The sequence below is a fragment of the Sinohyriopsis cumingii genome, chromosome 3, assembly GCF_028554795.1.
Source record: "Sinohyriopsis cumingii isolate HCF-2022 chromosome 3, ASM2855479v2, whole genome shotgun sequence".
NCBI lineage: Eukaryota > Metazoa > Mollusca > Bivalvia > Unionida > Unionidae > Sinohyriopsis > Sinohyriopsis cumingii.
In genome coordinates this window covers 126327586-126348666 of record NC_142963.1, presented here as the reverse complement: position 1 = coordinate 126348666, position 21081 = coordinate 126327586, and the positions used below count along the sequence as shown (strand labels likewise).

At 35.3% G+C, this 21081-nt stretch overlaps 1 protein-coding gene across 5 annotated transcripts in view; it reads left to right on the top strand.

The window, feature by feature from the left end:
* The first annotated feature begins 370 nt into the window (after positions 1–370).
* Positions 371–21081, top strand: part of LOC149803798 (ras-related C3 botulinum toxin substrate 1-like) — a 28586-nt gene continuing 7875 nt past the window's right edge. The window contains exons 1-3 of one of the 5 annotated variants that reach the window (XM_089953604.1): positions 371–498; positions 8022–8093; positions 12620–12737. In XM_089953604.1, the coding sequence (XP_089809730.1) occupies positions 464–498; positions 8022–8093; positions 12620–12737 (225 nt within the window). In that variant the 5' untranslated portion in view covers positions 371–463. Of the gene's footprint in view, positions 499–562; positions 804–8021; positions 8094–8600; positions 8732–12619; positions 12738–21081 lie in introns of those variants that run through there. The other 4 variants (XM_089953605.1, XM_089953603.1, XM_089953606.1 and 1 more) reach the window with 4 other exon arrangements.

Below are 21081 nucleotides of genomic sequence, written 5' to 3'. Positions count from 1 at the left end.
ATAGTGCCGGGACCCTGTTTTTAATGATAAGTCCCATAGACCCTAAACCGCCCCACTTCACTACTATCGTACCCAGAAACATACATATCAGGGGAGACGCCTTACACCGTAGCACTATAAAAAAGCGTCCTTTTCTCATTTTATACCTACCACAAAACAAATACTGATCCATATATCGTCAAATCCGAGACATTTGAACATATAATTAAAACGCTTTTATTAAATAATATGATCACAGAATGAAAATATTTTCAACATCACTTAGTGTTAGTCAATTAGGATTTAAGCGGTAAGACAAATCTTTCTAAAAATATATTCTTATCAGGGGTCTATAAATAAGGGTGACAGCCCTATGGCCTTGTATAATTAATCAGATCCACCAAGGAAGTTTCATTTGACACCTTTAGATCTTTCGTTACACAATAATCGGAGTTCGAGAACTTCCGTGTATCTCACAGACGCAATGCAGGCGATGAAATGTGTGGTTGTTGGCGATCCGTAAGTTTTTATCAAGTGCCATACAGGATCAGAAAAAGTTTTGTAAAGTCGTGGGGCGGGATAGGAAACCCGGAGCTTTGTACTTTAGTCAGCCAAGCTTGTGTCATGCTTTCGATAGACGTAGTATTTTCTTACTCAGCTCTGTTGGGTCTTTATCGATGTATATCTTATGTAAAGAGGAAAAGTATTATTGATTGAGGCTGATTCAGACCAAATTACGGGCAGATTCGACCCAGATTACGGGCTGATTTGGACTCTGTGATGTATAAGAACAACAACAGAACACACACACCTGACATATTTTAGTAGGTATTAATACTTTTGACAACATTCTGAGAGAATGTAAAAGGTTGATCTTCAGCTCTTAAATTTACATAAGATAATTATTAAAATTTTCCTAGCCAAAGACAGAACACAATAGATATGAACTATCGCGTTTAGATTTTATTTACCAGGATACAGTTTATGCTTACAAAAATAAAACTTAAAGATTCTTTCTGAATTAATATATTCGAAACACATATTGAACGTTTCCATAAATCAGGCCAGTATAGTCGATTTTCAACACTATGGAACAACAACGCATATAAATTTACCCTTGGTTTTTATTGATTTCTCATGTAAATCGATCATGTTTTCTTCGCACTGTACTTATCCCATAAAGGTTTTCTGTAAATATTTATTGATGAGTAAGACAATAGTATCATGTAGTTTACTGTTGTCATTCAAGTTTTATCTCCTGAGGAAAATCTCGAACCAGTAAACCAACTTATTTTCGTGTCAATTAAATGTCCTTGATAATGCGGACTTCTTGCTTCTGATAATTTTAAATTCCATCGTTAAGTTGTATATTACTAAAAATAAAATGTCCGTTTATTAACTACGACGGGTGTTATTTCGGGATGATAAAAGTGCTCGTAGTTTGCATGATTAATTGCCACTCTTCTTTAGAAAAGGGACGAAATGATTATCAGTCTAGGTGGTACCATGCATTTTACACATTCCGTTCTATATTATGGTAAGCTGTGTATTGGTTTAATTTCTTCTGCAGAAAACAATTTAGTCAAGACTTCACGAATTTTGTCGAACGGTCCATTCATTTTAGTATGCAGTGTCTGAACTGGTAAACCTACAGCATAAAAGGTAATTACTATCCATAATAACGAATGCCCGCCATACGTGCAGCATGAAAAGAGTAGCTCATTAACTAGTCGATAGTGACTTGTGCGTTTCAGCATTTAGTGACAGTTCAATCAAAGTGAGCAACCTCTGTTCGGACGCCCACTATGGACCTCCCGTTAATACAATTGAAACAGAGTTGAAAAGGCAGTTGCTGTCGCTAGTATCTAGTGTAGGAATAACGCAAGAAGACATAATTCATTAAATTCTTGTGCATTTCAATCTATTCCGAGAAAATCTGACGGACTAACTTGCTTTCCATAGAACCGAAAGGACTCGAGTAACTAACTCTCTGGTGTTGCTGTGAAGCTAAGACAGTCAGTACCCAAAGGGGACATCTGTTCCAAGCCGCATAGTCTTTGTGAGTAGTTGTAAGTTGAAGTAACCATCTTTTAACGCGACGCAGTTGTTGCATGCATGTGCTGCTCTATCATTTTCAGGAAAGAAAATAAATTGTTCTGCAGACAACTATTCACAGTTGGAATGATTCCATTGTTTGCAAGGGTGGCAAAGTATGCAGTCAGACGAACACTTTAAACGACATGAACCCAATGCCCAGACTGATACTCTTTTAGCTGGGGTAATGATGTACTTTTCGGAGGCATTGTCAATTTCTGAATTTAGAATGAACTGATATCGATTTTAGAATATCAGCCAAACATGTAGATATGAGCTGCAGAAATAATGTATAACATATAAGCGAGTTAAAGACTTGTATTTTATAATTAATTCACCTGCGAAAATTTGGCAATTAACCTTGAGATTTTTCAGTAACATAGCAGCCGTTAACAAGATTAAACCACGAGACCTAACGGAGTGCAAAACCAACAAATTCTGATTCGCCGTACATCAATGACACCTTGTTTATTATGCAATTTACCGCGCCATCAAATCAAAACAAAAAAGACCCCACTTTTGTTATTGATTAATTTAATTTGCTGTTCATCAATCATCCTGATTAATGCCAGGATTTTGTCAAACAGAGGCATCCCTTTCGGTCCCCTTTCATGAATTAATTGGATTATGGTCACGAGACAAAAAGGGTATGTAAAACAAACAAACTTTGATTTGTAGTACATAACTTTTATTATAATAATTATGTACTTCACGGCGAAAGCAAAATAAATAAAATAAATACTTTTGCTACTCAATAATATTGTCAGACAAATGCATCTTTTGTGGTTCCCCTTTGTGACATAATTGGATTAAACTGCATTGAGAAACGAATGATAATGAAATTTAAATGCAGTGTCGTGTTATTCTTTCTTTAACGTGTATTTTTTTCATTCTCAAACGTCAAGTTCAGCATTTAATTTTAAATGTTAACAGTATCTACAGTATCCGTTGCTTAGTGAAAAAAATGTTGCACATTGTAATTGAAATCTATTTATCATTCCGTTCCGTGTCATCAATTTAAAAAGTTTTCTTTCCAATTTTCGATAACATACAAGGGATACACTATTCGGATCTTACTCGATAAGTATACAATGCGGAATTTTACTAATTTTGTCAAGAAAACTAACACCGATCACATTTTGTTTTGGTTGCTATTAATTGCAGCTTATATCCTGGCTAGCTGACAGTGTTTTGGGACAGTCTTGGGTGTTTTTGGGACAGTCTTGGGTGTGTTTGGGTCATTAGACGGACCTATTAAACACCCGCACAGCATTCATCTGCTTTAGACGTTATAACTAACAGCCTAACAATAAGATGTAAAACGATCTGCAGACTAATCATTTTCTTAATTAAATAACATCACCATTTTAAATCCTGTGGGTAAAAATACATTCAGGGTAAAGCCTGCACTAAGCATAAGCAGTGCTGTCATAAACTGTGATGAAATTGTCAAACTAGGAATTTACAAAGACTACAAACTACACTTCGAATCAGATGTAAAATATCTTTATATTTACGTTTCAAGGCAACTTTCTGTCTTGAAAGTATTATTAAGAAGATAACTAGACTCAACAAACGGACAATCTCATATACATTTATTGTTTCTAACTTTAATTTATGTCCCTAAGCCTGGCATTTCTGCAATGAAATGAGCACAACTATACTCAAAACAAATACAAGAGAGTCCTCTGAGATTTGTGTATGATGATTACAAAAGCAGTTATCTTTAACTCTTCCTTATTGAACTTATTCCAGTCCTGAAGGTGCACAGACTTCGGGCTATGACTCGGGAGACTTTCACAAATTTTAAATAAATGTGCTTTCAACTGTTTAGATGTTTTAATAAGTTTTAAAGACAATTCATACAGTTGAGCATATTCAAATATACTAGATGTCCCTCAAATTAAAACATTTGTCAAAAAAATAAGTTGGATATGAAACTGCCATCCGAATTATTGAGCTACCCACTCACTTTAGACAATAATCAATTTGAATTAATTTAGATCACTTTTTTATCCTGGAATGGTAAAGACTTTAAATCTAATATCTGCAAATAATACCACCCCAACTCCCCTACCATGATGACAACCGCTAAAATCGGTGTTACCGTTCTGTTTTCTCATTACTTGACTTATGTATTATCATGCGACAAATTTCTTGACTTTCTTTCTTTCTCATTAAGGCATAATCTGCATCTCAGCATGCTTCTAGTCCTAAATTGGTGCTTTTGTGTTTGATTTAAATTTCGACTTTTACCTTTGATTCTTTGCAACAGGCATTTTTGGTAAATGGTCCTAACTTGTGCTTTCAATTTATCTGGTTATCCAACTTAATGCATTTTTATGTACATCCTTCTAAAACTCTCTGCTCTGCTTACTCATGTTTTAAATTATGCCTTGTGTGTTTTGTGTGTTTTCTGTTTGGCAGCTGTTTCGACTCTATGGTCTTTAACTAAGTATAAAAAATACAAAACAAACAAGTTTAGTAAAATTCAACAAAAATATGTCTGCTGTTTGCAATTAAATCACCAGGTTAAATCTCAATGTGAAGGACAAGCACTGTATGGCAGAGCCCACTGATTCATAAATAAAGACACACACACACACACACACACACATATATGCAAAGATCATTTGCGCATAACGGTTTATTATTTATGGTACAAGACCGCTCCGGTGGCCTAGTGGTTAGAGCGTCCGCCTCGGATGCTGGAGGTCGCGGATTCGAACCCCGGCCGAGTCATACCAAAGACTTATAAATGTGGTATTAACAGCTTCATCGTTAGGCGCTCAGCATTAAGAGGTTAGGGTTAGGACTGGTCGGCCTTGTGTCAGGATAATGTGACTAGGTAGGACATCATTCTGCATGTCTGAGGCATGATGCCCCATTGCAAACCTGGTTTGTCTGGTATGTCGCATACCATTTGTACTTTCTTATAAGTCTATCCCAGCTGCAGACGTCACAGGTACAGGTCTACAGTTTGTTGGGAGCAATCAGTAGAGCAACTTATGTAGCTCCTATGCATTATGCAATGACAGATCACGATCTCTGTTATCTACACTGGAATTGATTTATATTGAATATATATATATATATATATATATATATATATATATATATATATATATATATATATATATATATATATATATATATATATATATATAGTACTTGTACATTATTTGGGTAATCGAAGAAGTCAGTATCAAGTACAGATAAGCCCAGTCATGGTAACAAACTTCTTGGATCTTGCCTTGAAGTTCAATATTTAAACACGCGTCCTCTTCAACTATGCAGCTTGGTTAAGTGGTCAGTGGGTCATTTCATTTACCTTTTCCCCATAAAATAATAAATATATTATAGGTCCAGGTAGCTACTTTTAAGGGGACAATGACAGACTGTGGTGGAAGAATGTCCCTGGGCTCACTGTAAGTAAGTATAACACTGCATTATATTATTCCCAGGCTTTAGCGTCGGAGATCTTGTCCTACTCGACATCGGTCCATCTGCCTGTTCCAAATCCACTAAGTGCAAAAGTTAACAAACTTGGTGGATGATATGGTAACCATCAGAGTACGGGTTTAATATTTGTCCTAATGCTGAATTCCATTGGAGAGTAAGATGTTAAATCCACAAAAAGTCGCAGTTACCATGTATTGACATATTAAAAAATGTATGATTACACAAAATTTATGCATAGAGTCATGGCAAGAAGGCACAATATTTGTAAGATGTTTCTTTTATGGACCATGATCAATGTCAGGTAATGATGCAGATTATATAATTGAACGCAATGGGGTTTGCTGCAACGAACTGCCAAATTACATGTAGCTGTCTAGGTAATTACCAATTAATCTATCTTTGTGTTTATTATACAGTATACTGTGGTTTCATTTATTTTCATGGCTATCACATCTCATGGTTATGTTTATAAGAAACAAGGACATTTTTATGGGTACTTAAATTTGTGGATTTGTCTGTCAAAATCTAAATAGGTATTGTATTAAGGGGATGAAACATTCTGTATAACCAAAATAGAGAAGAAAACCATAAAAACATAGGCTAACTATAAACGGTGGTCATTTGAATGATTAAAACAATGTTACTGACACAAGTCAGACACCATATACAGTGCTTCATTGGGGCCATCAACATGAAACATGAAACAGAAACCGACATAAACAACAGAAAGTAAAACTGTTATTGATACCTATTTATATGATCTTTTTCATCAACCACAATAAATAAGGTAGCACCATCGGTACATTCCGAAGACGTGGCTAATGTGAACAATGCCACCATTTCATATGTCAACCAAGCATAGTATACACAAATGCCCCTTAATGATGTCAGGCTGGCTGGGACAGCTTTTGCTGTATAGTGGAGGAAGTTAGCTCATGATAAAATGTCTCAGAGATCTGGCTGAATTATTTTACATGACAAATAATTATGCACACAAGAAGACTTGATTTAGAATATGTTTATTTATTCACAGGCACTGTCCAAAGAGTATGAAACGTGTAATCTTTAATAATGTGCTGTGATCACCGTATATACAGTGTTTAAATAGCAGATGTGCTTAAAGGAACAGTTTAAGTTCCTTAGGAGTATAATTGTTAGCCGATAATCCTTCTTTTTCTGGAAATGGGTTAAGAAAAGAACATTTGTACAAAATATTATTTTACTGTGGTAATGAAGTTGATTTATTAAATAGCTGAGCATTGTTGATCGCTAGGAATAATAATGATGGCGGAGGGACTTTTATGAATCACACAAGGCTCATTTTACTGTGTCTTAAAGTCATAGTTTGAAGTCACAACAAAATAAAGATTTATTCAAGCTTTACAAATATTTCTTGATAAATAATAAATTATATTAACACATGGAATATATGTTTTAAATCAGCAAAACATATTAGGCATAATTTGATGTCCTTTGATAAGTAAATAGCCAATTACATGTAGGTAGGTAAATAGCCAATTACATGTAGGTAGGTAAATAGCCAATTACATGTAGCTGCATCCCTCAACCTTTCGCATTTCTACTACCTACTCCTTTGACGGCAATGCCAAGCACATTGTGGCGGCCAGTGGTCCTTTTATAATGTACTTGTTAATAGGTCTAGTTTCATATTGAATGTCATTTTTGGTTTTCATGAGTAAGACATGGTTAACATTGATCTGCAATAAACAGCTTTAGTGTGAGAGTGCTGAACTTTCAAACACATAAGCAATATTACAGTGTTTTATTCAGGCTGGGTTATAACTGCAACAATGTTATTGTGATATGCAGATGGAAATATACATTTTGTTTTAAAAAGGTGACCGATGTTTCAGACAGTACTGTAGTACCTAACCCGTGGTTTTTGACCCCGATATACGCGATGTCAATTGTTTTTTGTTGACTGCATAAGAATAAGACGGTTAACAGGTAAAACGCCATATTCTACACAACTACTGCATTTCAAAGTCCACGTATTTTAAGGAAAATACAGAAGTCACTTTGTACAAAAGTCATTAAGACCCAGCTGTCAATAGGTTTTGCTCGAACATGATGTAGAAAGTACCTGCAGTATATAATTTTGTTTGAGGTAGTTCGGTTTTCGTTATAATAAATTACATTTTATTTTGGTCTTGCAAAGTGTTGTAATTTTGAGATGAAGTTTTAATGGGATAATTCAGAATTTCTTCTGACCATAGAAAAATAGCTGCTGAGAAGACAAAAGCAAACTTTTGGAGGTTTAAATACCACCACCTATCTCATCCCATCACATGTATAATGAAAGCATTTTTCTCAGGTTCCATCATGCCAAATTATTGAAGAAATGAATCTGAATTTGACTTAATTAAAGGACCAATTTGTTGCCTAGAAAAGTGTTTTTAAAATTCACCCTCTTTTGTTGTGTTTGAAACAAAGATGGAAATAAGTCTTTGATTTCCCCTTTGCAGTGCCGTTGGTAAGACATGTCTTTTGATCAGTTATACCACCAATGCCTTTCCAGCAGAAGATATTCCTACTGTGTAAGTATTCAACGTGAATATAAACTTTCAGTCCCATGAATTCAGCATCTTTCCTCTTCTTATATTGATGCTTATGTGGCAGTTCTTATGTTGCTATCTTGGTATTCGTATCTTAATTATCACTAGGTTAGAATTCAATAAAGAGACAAGTTTTTAATGTGATTACTTAAAGCTTCTTTATTTTACTGGTATTTTATTATTTTAGGTCCTACTGGACGAAGGTTAGGATCCCTGTAGTAACCCCGTCTGCACATCCATCTGCTTACTTGTCCGTCCATCCATCTGTTAACAGTTTGGTTTAGTAAGATATTTTGTTGGGAATAGTTTAATTTTATCCAACTTTTGAATGCAGATACATTGAAAAGACTTTTAAAAAAGGTTTGATATTTAGCCTTCTACGTCATCATTTAGAGAAGTTATGGCTTCTGTCTTCTAAATTTGTTTTAAAATTTAATTTTACGGAGTTTTGTTGGATTTCAACCATTATTAACATGCAGATTTATATTGTTGAAACCTTGATTGTTTTCGGTTGTTTTAATACTTCATTTTCAGGAGTTATGTTCCCTGGTTGTCTATCATTCTGACTTTGATTTCTGAAGCATATGCAATCAAGACATGTCGGATTTCAAGCAAATTCGGTATGTGGTTTCATATTGGTAAGACCTTAAAAGAACTTGATTTCCTACATTTACTGACATCATTTACATGAGTTGAACCACCTAAAAGCTCCTCCTAATAAATTGGGTTTCTGCGTCATAACATTTCCAAGGTTTGTTGGATTCAAAAGAAATGTGGCAGGTGGTGTTATATTTGTAATACCTTCACTAAGTTTGATTATGTTCCGTATTCCATGACATGATTTAATAACTTATTTCCCTTGATCTCCAATCCTACTGATTTTTTACAGCATTACTTTACCGGGTTTGTTGGATTTCAGCCCAATTGTGCATACAATTGAATGAAAATTATTCCAGTGTTCAATGCTGTCATTTGTAAGAGTTATAGCCAACGATTGCCTTTTCCTCCTAAAGTTTCTGCCGATGTCATTGTTTGAAATAAAGGGCATGTCCTGTCAGGCTGAAATAATCAGTATCGTACATATACCTTCCAAAGACTACCTATTTGTATTTAGATAAATCGATCCATGGTCAAAGAAAACAATTACATAAAAATCATCATATAAAAGGCTATTGAAACAATTGGAATTAACATGACAGTAGAAATGTGGAAATTCCGTGCATTTGCTTGAGTTAAAATTCCGACCTTGTACGTACTGTAATACAAATGGCAGATACCTGGCATAGCCTCTTGTTGGTGTGTTATTTATTGTGTTCCCAATATTTCATTGAAGATTACATAAATACCTAAGTGGGTCAAAGCTTGCAGTTATGCACGTGATCTGATAAAGACGACTGAAAACGGCGTATGTTTATACATAGAAACAGCCCATTCAAAACAGCAGAGAGGAATGTCCTTACATGAATCATTAAGTATGCATTTTGATCTAAACAAGTCGGACTGTTGTGCTAATTAAGTTTGAGGGTGTTGAACAACAAATTAACAAGCCACTACATATAAACATTAGTGCCAAGGCTGCAGTCTTAAACAGAAGTATGGGAATATTAAATGGTTGGTGTATCGTATGCTTGTAAAGTATTCATCCACTTTTACTATAAATAGAGATTAAGCCATGTTAGTTCAGTTGGTAAAGCTTCGGATTTGTAATTGAAGGGTCACAGGTTTAATACGAACCCATGTGTATAATAGGAAAAAAGGCACTTAGGCCCCCATATCCTAGGCACGATGATAACTAGTAATATGTCATTAAAACAGACACAAAAACAACGACAAAACAATAACTACGGAAATAGGTAAATAAATATGATGGAATCAGTGAATAAAAAAGATAAACAAATACTTTAAATGACAGTGAAGTTCAAAATGTGATAAACAAGACAATAAATTCAGATAATTTCATGGTCATGGCTACCTTGCAGTTTCTCATTCTTGTGCTGACAAGAAAAATTCTGAGATAAGCGTCAACATGAATATCTCCAACTTCAGTAATTTTCAGATTTACATGTTCACTTTTACTAAAAGCTCCTGCTTTCTGATGTTAAATAATAATAATAATAATAATAATAATAATAATAATAATAATCATCATAATAATAATAATAATAATAATAATAATAAATTCAGTAATTTAGGACGCCAACACACGTAACAAACTACATTACAAGTAAATATTGTATACGCCATGGTGTACATAAATCAATGAATATACTTACCACATTTCTAATGATCAATCAGTGTTCAATATTATTAAGGTTCTTTCTACCACTGAGTGTATGATTCACGATTCGTATGAGTTATCAAATATTGTCTAAGACGAACAGTCGAAATGACATAGTAAGAAAGATTTCGATAATTATTATATTATTTTGACATACCAGGGATACTTCTTTTTTCTACAGACAAATAAAGATTATAGATTTCATTAAGGTATATCGATCTTTAGTTTTCGTAAGATGGACAAACACAAGCAAAATGGAATCCATCGTCTATGAAATAAACATTATTGTGTGGCATAAATCACAGTAACTATTATTTTTCTCTCTCCTACTGTGACTACATGTCTCTATTTTTGGCATGTATGCTGGGCACCAGAATTGAGCGATTAACTTCATCAATAAGTATGATAATCCACGTGCTAGGTTCTAATTCAGTTCTATACATGCTACACTACACACATTTATATGAATTGTTAATATAGCTTAACCAGTTTTGGAAAGTCGAATCCTCAGTTCTTTGAAAAAATAGTGAAATAAATTGTTTTTCGTCTTCAACATCTTGATTTAGCCGGACATACCCCAAAACGAAGCGAAATACAATGTCTTTAAGTTTGGTTGCTCGGTATACACTGTTGGCTTCATGTCATCTATTATGCATTAAATAATATTGATGTGGGTAGCAAGTTGGAGACATTCTTACAACCTTCAGCCACTATTTAATATATCGTAAAAATACAAGGTAGAAAGCGGGTATCTTCCGCACTTCTCTAACAAAATCTCATGATTGTTAGTATAAGGAACACTGTTTACAAAAGTTTTATTGACAATTTCAATATATGTACTAAATTCCAATTCCAAAATTTCTGATCCATAACAAACAATTGGTTTTATCACAGAGTCCAAAATTTTATAAGTATCATATACACTAAAACAGCCAACCGCTTTTGATAATTCAGAATACATGAAGTTGCTTTCATTGCTTGATCCGCTAGTATCTGCTTTGCTTGTGACCAAACCATGTTTGGGATGAAACATAAGCCCATATCCTTGTATTAAGACACATTCAATACGCCTTTCTTTGAAGCATCACAACTTTGTTTGTTTCAGATATCCCTCATTTCTGAATAGAATGATTTTGGTTTTAACGAGATTGAACATCATAACGTTCGATCACAGAAACGTTCAATGATATTTATTTGTTGTTGTCAAAGCCCTGCTGTATCAAAACAGTTATCAATGTCATCAGCTTAAAGTATTGCAAAAATATCATTAACGTCTTCTGAGATAAATAAATGTCTATTGCATCCGAGCTTAAATCGTGTAGTCAAATCATGAATAGAAAGGGAAACATGATAGGGCTCAAAACATAACATTGCCATGTGCTTAATTTACAATAGAGGTAAGTACAGAAACCTTTAGGTGCTCGGACACATCTCTTCAGATATAAATATATATAAAATGTTCAATAATTTACTTTTCATGCCCTTACATATTAATAGCGGCCATAATTAAACATCGTGTACTTTATCAAAAGCATTTCTAAAATTGACGAAAAGAGATTAAAATCTACCTTTACCTGTTGATATATATTTTTGAGCTAAGGAATAAATAATAAAGATATTGTCGTATGTGGAATATTTTGTCATAAACCCTTCTTGTTCTTTGTCTATCAGACCATTGTCTTCCGCCCAGGTGTTAGTGATTAATAGCTTTGTAAGATTTTAAAATTATCTGCCAGGTAGTCGAGTCCAGATAATGTCATGTGTGTCAAATAGCTTAACATATATTTCAGTTGAGCAGAACAAATTGATTAGAATGAGGCGAAGTATCCTTTGTTTTTGCATCTGGTCATTTCACAATCAGTTAGAAAAATATTGTACCTGAAAAAGAGAGTCACTGTTGCAAAACGCGTTGGGTTTTGCACACTGGTTTAGAACATGTTTGTACTCGAGCTGATGTTCCAAAGACAGATTCCCACCCCCCTTATTAAGTGCACGTATAATGTAAATGCAACCAGCTTAGCATCAAACGTAAAATACTGTACAATAACAAAGTAAAATGTTTAAATTCAGTCACGTAATACAGTGTATCATCTTTGTATTATGCTGTCTTGTATTTGAAATTTGATCAAATATGTACAAGCATGTTCCACTGATGATAAACAAAAACTCCAGTCAAAATACATATTTGAGTATGAATTCATCAGTTTAACGCGGTTTTGTTTCTTCCCAGATTTCATTCATGCTCAACCATTGTGATGGTGCATGGTACGCCAATCAACGTAGGATTGTGGGATACAGCTGGGTATGAGGACTACGACGGACTGCGTGCACTTGTTTATCCCCAAACAGTAAGTCTCTACTGAAATGTAGTACAAAACATTATTGGAACGTTTTTGATAATCTAGATACATATAGTTCCCCTAAAACTAATGCATTGTCCTGCATGTTAATATCAATTAAACAGATATTCTTTTCTGAAAGCGATACAACAGAAGTGCATAGAGAGAGGTATACCGTATATATTCACTTATAAATCGGGTCCAATCGCAAACAACACAAACCCTCATCTGCTGTCACATAATGTACTCGTAGATCAGGATCTATGTTCTTTGTTCTACTAATTACTCCTGAAAAATTGCATAGACACAGATCTGCATTACGTGTTGGCACATCTGTGACTGTGCAGTTTACAGGTGAAGCTGATTTACTGGCGAGTATAAAACGGTATGTTAAAGCTCTGTGCAAATAGTTTATGAAGTCACATATATACAGCAAATGTTGCTGTACTGAAGTGAACCATTTTAGATAATATTATTATAGTTTTAATGCTATAGTTCCAACGTTTGTATCTTGATACGCAAGGATTATTCATATATTATTGCCACATTCTTCGAACAAGTATTTATTTTTAACTATTATTTCTTTAGCTGATCAAATACCATCTGATCATATTGTTGCCATCTACATAGTTAGATAAACCCAATTGTTGGATAGTTTACCTTGATATGGAATAAAAGCGTCAAGTCACTCTTATTAATAACAGCGTATGACAAAGATGCTTGGTTCTATTAAAGTCTGACAAATGATGTTGGGCTGTAGCCGAATCAGATCCATGCAGGGCTATCATCTAATTTGTTTTGATTGCTTGCATTTTTAAAAAGAGGAGAAAAATAACTTTGAATATCCTGGCATGTTTTTGTCTGTTAATATTGTAGAAATTACTGTAATCCACGAACTTTTAAATAAGAAAAATACTTTTCTCTCAGTTTCAGCTGTATTTTTCATTACCGTTATTATTTCTTAAAAAAATATGTTTAGCTGAAACGCTAGTGGACGAATTGATCTGAAGTGACATGTAATTTAAAATCAAGCCTTTCACTCTGCACATTTTATCAAAATCTGCGTTGCCTTAAAGTGTTCTGATGTGTCTCCATCACTCACTTCCACACAGAATCAATGCCTCATCAATATTGTGATCAGGCCATTTGCTTTAGCTCCTGGGTACTGAACGTTTAATATGAAAATTACATCAGTACCGTGATTAAATCAAGAAGACAAAAACTGATCGCTGTTTTGGGATTATCTGGCGCGAACAAATATGATTTATACAGGAGAAACTCTGGAGAAAACTTTTGGGATCTGAGAACTTCAATTTTTCTTATAGATATCAGAATCGCGAGTTTCCTGCAATTTTGTGTCCTACTTCCCTCAAACCCTCACATTTTGCGCCAGCCTGAAAACAATTTTTCGTCAGGAAAATAATGATAATACTCCTAGGACTTTTTTTAGTGGATGTCCATACATATCTGAGCTACACTAGCAATAAACAGAGTCACTAAAGATAATAAAACACCTGTCAAGCAAAAATAGAACACTAAAAGTTTCTAGTAGTCAGTAAAGTTGCAATGGGAAGTCCTTCATTGCTGTTTGTGTAAAATAGGTTTTTGGCTGAAGTTTACTGTAAGGAAGATTTAAATTCATTTACAGGCTGAACTAATGACTAAGAAGACTAAATTATGCCAGTATACAATTTGTTGTATAAGGAATGATATATTAATTTGAAAAGAAACTAATTAAGGAAACATATGTATTAATTATAATAACTGATGGTAGATAATGAGGTAACACCGTCGGTAAATGATAGCAAGATTCAAAACAGAAAATTCCATGGTGCAGCACATTTCAGATTACCTAGACATGTTCATGTTTTCTTGAGATAACTTAAGCAATAATAAAACGTTTATTGAAATAATGTGTCATGGGCAAATATGAACATACGGTGCGGACTTTTTGTATGCATTTCTTTCTTAAATTCTCTTTCACTGACAACGCAGTGCAATACATGTAAGAGAGTCAAAGTGTGTGCTGTGCAGATAGATAATGCTTAGTCTAATGTCCTTAAATACAGCTCAATGGCCGCCAAAAAGAGCAATATCTATATTTTGTCCGCATGGGCTATGAAGCCTACTTAAAACTTCAGAATGTCGAACAAGTGTCATGGGGTATGCCGTGATGCCCTGTCTACCCTCCATGAGGATTCATCGAACAACACCAGATCTTAATGCAGCTGGAATTAGAGATGATTCTCTCTCTCTCTCTCTCTCTCTCTCTCTCTCTCTCTCTCTCTCTCTTAAATAAGGCTATATGGTTGAGATAGGAAGTGTTTCAGGATCCCATCTGTGGTAATGGATGAAATGGAAATCCCCGAATCATCCGATCCAACAATGAAACGGAAATGAATACACTCAAGGTTTCTTCTGGAGACTGTTTCTAGTGACGAAGTCCAACGGCAAATAGAGACTTGTGATCGACCTCAACAAGCAGAAACAACCCATTTTTTTTAGATGGAGACGCCAAAGCCCGTTCGTCTTTCGAAGCGTCAACTACCCGATTAACTTCGATCTGTCCATACGACTTCGTGACAGATATTTTCACTTTGCCTATAGGGGCACAGTATATCAATTCCGTGTTCTTCCTTTCGGTCTCCGTCCGAGTCCTTGCTCTTTCACAACTACATGACACTACATGACACTGTGTAATCTCTTGGGTTCAGGACGACCTCCTCCACTATGACAGTAGCGTACCTGGACAACAATCCTCAAAAACATTGGGTAAGTTCGGTTTTTGTACAAGATTTAAGCAGCCTTCTTAACATCATGCGCAATCTAAGGTGGATAATAAAAGTCTAAGAGTCGGACCTTATTCCCTTACTGAACATTTTATCTATCTCGGCATGGAATTTCTCATAAACCTCAATCTTGTACGTTTCGCTCCCAAATGTGTCTAGAACATTGTTCATGCGTCGGAGAGGATTCAGACAAAAGCGTGGTAGTTTCTTAATCTCCTGGGCCTGTTCATTGTGGCGGCAGATTTGTTACCCGCTGACCGCATTCAAACCCAATGACATTTTACGTGCCATTGAGATCAGTATTTTACGATATCTAATCACATAAAAAACTTTTTTCTCCAGTGGCAAAACAGAAATCGACTTGCAGCAGAAATACCCCTCGAAACCCACAAAAGGGATTCACGATTTGCACAGATGCTAGTTTATCGGGTTAGTGATCACAAGTGTACCGGACTTTACTACGGTATTGGGAAGTGAACATGACGGGAGATGTTTCTTCACGACAACCTACTGGAAAGTAAAGCCATGCTCAATAAATCCAGCAACTGGATAGAACACTTGCTTGGATATACAGTCCTAAAACTGTCGGAAATATGTTAGTGACTGACAACTAACAGAGAAAATTTGTTAGAATTTAAGTGGCCTAAGGCATTCGCCTTTATAGATCCCATACCTGTGACCTCAGTCAGCGTGCGATCGAGTCTTTAGCTCGGCCAGCATGTGTACACATTTGCTTTCCGTGGGTCAGTGGGTATTCCCGGGGTTTATCCCTCTTTTTCCTCCTCCACGTATACTGGTCGCTATGTATAGCCGATCATGTGCTGAGATAAGGAGTTCAACCCATAACAACAACAAACTGTAAAGGAGAGGACACTACTTCACAGTTCTGTCATGCACTTCACATTCATTTGAGCTTACGCTATATTATACATCTTTTCGCGACTAGGTGGAACAATAAATTGCCCATCATCGTCTCCGCTTTTCCTGACCCAGTATCATGGGACATCGATGCTCTGTCAGTCAGCTGGAAGGGAATGTGGTCTTATGCCTCCCTTCAATATCCCTGATGCTAAAATTAGTTCAGTAAAGTATGGCAAAAACCCTACTTGATAGTAGTGATCACTCCTTTACCATGGGACATATAATGGACAGACATACCCAGGAAAATCATGGCGACCCCCACCCTGCTCAGGCACTCTAGATCGCCACTGTTTCATCAGTGTCCATAGAAACTCCTCGCTCGCGCCTTGCTGATATCAGGGAAGCCCTTCGTGTAAAGGAGTTTGGAAAGTCAGATGCAGAGGATCGCAACAGCTAGAAGGACCTCCATTCATAAGACATACAAAAGCAAATTGGGTTCTTAACGGCAGCAGTCACATAAAAGTTCAAATCACTCTCTGAATACATTCCCAGGCTGGCCAACATCTTTCTTTTTCTGGTTGAAGCCATGAGTTCCCATTACGATAAAGTGATATCGTTCATTGATCTCGGACTCGTTCCGACATCATGGACGAGATTATTTTTGACACAGCAGCCTTTCCAATTCGATGTCCATTATATATGTATCAGATCACACTCTCATAGTGGAATATCCCCTGGAGGTTGATATAACTTAACTCTTCCGCATTCACGAATCAGTTATCGTCTAAGACTTGCTTTCTAACAACGCATGCCTCAGCATGCAGAGATAGTGTGCTGCACGCTCTCTTCGTGGTCATAAACTACATCATGCAGTTTTGTCCAGACGATATGTCGTCCTAATGGCACAGACTGGTTTAATTCACCCAAAACAGGTTGCTATCGCGAGACAACCAACAAACAAATATTCGCTCCCTCTCCTTGATCGACACATCGAAATCGGTGAAACTCCAGAATACTGTACGCGCTCTAATGCGTGCGGAGAATATTTTCAATTACAAGACGAGGCTTCCTCTGACTCTTATGTCTGGAAAGCAGTATATAACACCACAAGCGATATCCGCATCGTTAAAGGTAGTTATAAAATCTGCGTACTGTGACCTCTCTCAGGAACTGGTACCCTATATGAAAATCTTGGCTCACGAAATACCTACACTTTTTTTACCAGCCTGTTATCCAAATGTCTCTATTCAAGAGATAGTAGAATCAGTTGGATGGGGTGCCCAGACCAATTTATTCAGCTTTCATCTAAAGAATTTGTCATCGCAGAGGAAAGAAATGAACCTCACCTAATCGGGCCAGTGGTAGCTACACAGATGTTAACCACTCCCGCGTTTGGCAGCACCAGCTGGGTATTTGCCACTTTCGCTGGATTCGCCTTGGACAAAACCTTAATGGTGACACCAGTTAAGTGCAGAAAACCACAGAAATCTCCTTGCATATGTATAGCTCAGGGTCTCAGATTGTTCTAAACTAACATTAGGATAATTTCATCCTTTTGTGAAGCAAGCATGCTCCTTCTGGATGACATAGGTAGAGGTTGGATGCTCAACATTTCCTCTTCCTCTTACCTATTGTCCTAATGTCATATGACTAGGTAATGTATTTGCCAGAGAAAACAAACTGTTAAAGTAAATTATGTTTCTCAAGTAATATATAACCGATCACATTACAAATAATCCATCCATCATTCCTCGCAATGTCTTCAATAAAAAGAGATCATGTAAGTATTACAGGAGAAATACTAATTACTAAAATTCGATGTTTGTTAGTAACTGATAGCAAACGTTTCTAGAACCTTCTTTTTTAAATTCAACTTGTTTAGAACTCGAAATGAGTTTATGCTATGGCCCATCAAGCTTGTGCAAATGATATCATTTGACATCAGATATGCTTACTATTATAAAAAATAGAAAAATGTGTAAGCTCTTTCTCTTCTCCATGCACAATGTGTTGACATGCATATTAAATTCCTGACGTTTTCGAGCTGGTTTTCATAGTGCCAACTCCAATGCCTTAGAAACGATTAGAAATTAGAAAAAAATGACTCTGACATCAAGCCATACGGTTACCATTCAAAATAAAGTTGTAATCAGCTATTTAAAATAGTAACTGTCCAGTTCTCTCTAAACCATAACGAAAGCTGTGTACTTTAGCAGTTTTTAGGTTTTGGATGATGAGAATTACGACCATATAGGTTTCAGTACATCAGATAGCGGTTCCAATATTGATGTAGGGCAATATTGATTTGGATAAATTTATAAAATTCAGATAATTGATAAGTCCACTGTGTAGCATGCATGATAGCAGTCTCATTCTTCTATACACCAAAGAGCATATATAACTGGCAAGTAATCGGTACCGACACAAGCTCGTTTTACGACTGGAAAGCTTGCACTATCTTTTTGGCTAAAGTATTTGGCTGTATATTAATGGAAGTATTGATAAGTGGATATATATCACTTGAAGTATTATCTGAAATATATATATATATATATATATATATATATATATATATATATATATATATATATATATATATATATATATATATATATATATATATATATCACTGGAAAGTTTAGCACTAGCATAACGATACAAAAACATTAAATCTGAATTCATATTTTACTGAATCATGAGTAGTTTAGCATTAAACTCTATCCCTGCCATATCTCTTGATTTTCCTGGATGATTTATATGTACCTGTTCTCAGGGCAGAAAAGAGGGGGGGCAACCGGGCCAAACAACACTTTTTAATTTTGTAAAGAAAGATTTTGTTCGAACAAGAACTAGGAGAGGCCCGGGTGTTTCTTACCCCAGGGCGCATGATCGCTCTCTACGGCTCTGTCTGTTCTTGAGTTCGCATGTTAGAGAGATATCTAATGTATTGCATTGCTTGATACTGTTTTAGTTTATATTTTTATAATTGTCTTCTGTTTTCTTTTTTTTAAAATTGTTTTATTTGATAAATGTATTCAGAGACCATGCAATATGGTTTGTATACGTGAATAAACATAAATACGTCCGTGTGAATAGCAAGGAAAACATGTGTAATTTAAAAAAGGACATGCATCATGATATACAATTTTCAAGCTTTTCTTTGATGCACACTAGATGAGCTTGTATGCCTCGTGCTTATCTGTTTGTTCATACATTCATACATTTTACTTTAATATTAATTTCTCAAACAGTTTACTAGAACATTCATGATCATATCTCTAGTTCATTTCCATTCGACATCGTTTTCCAGTGGATCTTGTTAATTGTCTTACATTGTCTTACTAATTATTTTGAGGCTTTTCATTTGCTTTTACTGTTTTCTCTGTTAATATGAATATACATTTATCAAATTCCTATCTTGCATTGCTGTTTATTTTAAACAAGAGGGAAGGTATAAGGGAGGGGGATAGAAAATACTAAAAATTTATTTATTGCGGTCCCAGCATTGAGAGTCTTTATTCCTGTAGCCCACACAGTGAATGTGTCTTTATCTGCTCATGCGATGTACTTAGTGTCACCTGTAAATATTTTGCATAATTTGATGTGGAGCCATGAAAACATAATAGGTAGAGCATCCGACTCTAAACCAAGGGTCACATGTTCAATCCCCAATCAGCCAGCCCGTGTGTGTTGAACAATATGTTTTAGGAAAGGCACGCACCGTTTCCGTAACATATATAACTAAGAGTGTGTTGAACTGTCATTAGAAATCAGCTATCAAAGCATGATCTTTGGAAATTTGGTCATGTAAATTATCTGTTAAAGAGAGATGTACATTTAAGATTCATGGCTGTTTGCTTCAATATATGACTCAGTAATTATCCTTTTTAGAATGTAAAAGGAACATACGGCGTAATTGGTGCCCTTCCATCTTTCCAATTCAATTTTCAATTTAGGTTATTGTTCAGGGTGTTGACATTACATGTATGACATGCTATTTGTTGTACTCTTGTTAAAACTGAGGTGTACTAACGAATGTCCGACATTAGCATTATAAATATATAATGAATAATCATATCTTTGCATGCTTAGTCACATTAATCTGATACATGTAAGATGTCAAGTGAAGTTTTATTATTCACTTGTACTTTCCAGCATGATGCTAAAATATATGTATTTTGCCTTGCTATATACCATATCAAAAGAAATAGTCTACCATAATCATCCAACATGACTTTAATTAAAGGCATTTTTCGGCATTCATTTTGTATATGACATAAATAACACGTTTATATTAAATGTTTGCACAAAAAGCAAAAACTGCCCACATTGCCTTAGTTTATATCCCAGCATTCTTCACCTTATGTGAAAGTTATAGTTTATAATCCGAGTGTTTGATAGCAGAATTTATGCTAATATTTCAAAGTTTTTGCCAAAAAGTCATCTAAGATTTTCATACATAATATTTGCAAACCTTATTGGTACCTTTATTTATTGGTTAAATCCCCCACTCTCCACCAGTATTTAGAAATTCTCCCATTTGTAGCTGCATTGATCGAAGACCAAAAGAGCTTATGGGATGTCATGTTGTCTATTTTCTGTCACCCTTCTGTACATTAGCATAAGATTGCTATCACTAAAAAGGTCTAGTCGGTCATAAATAGCAACTGTGTTGCTTTTTAAAATTATCGTATAGATACTTC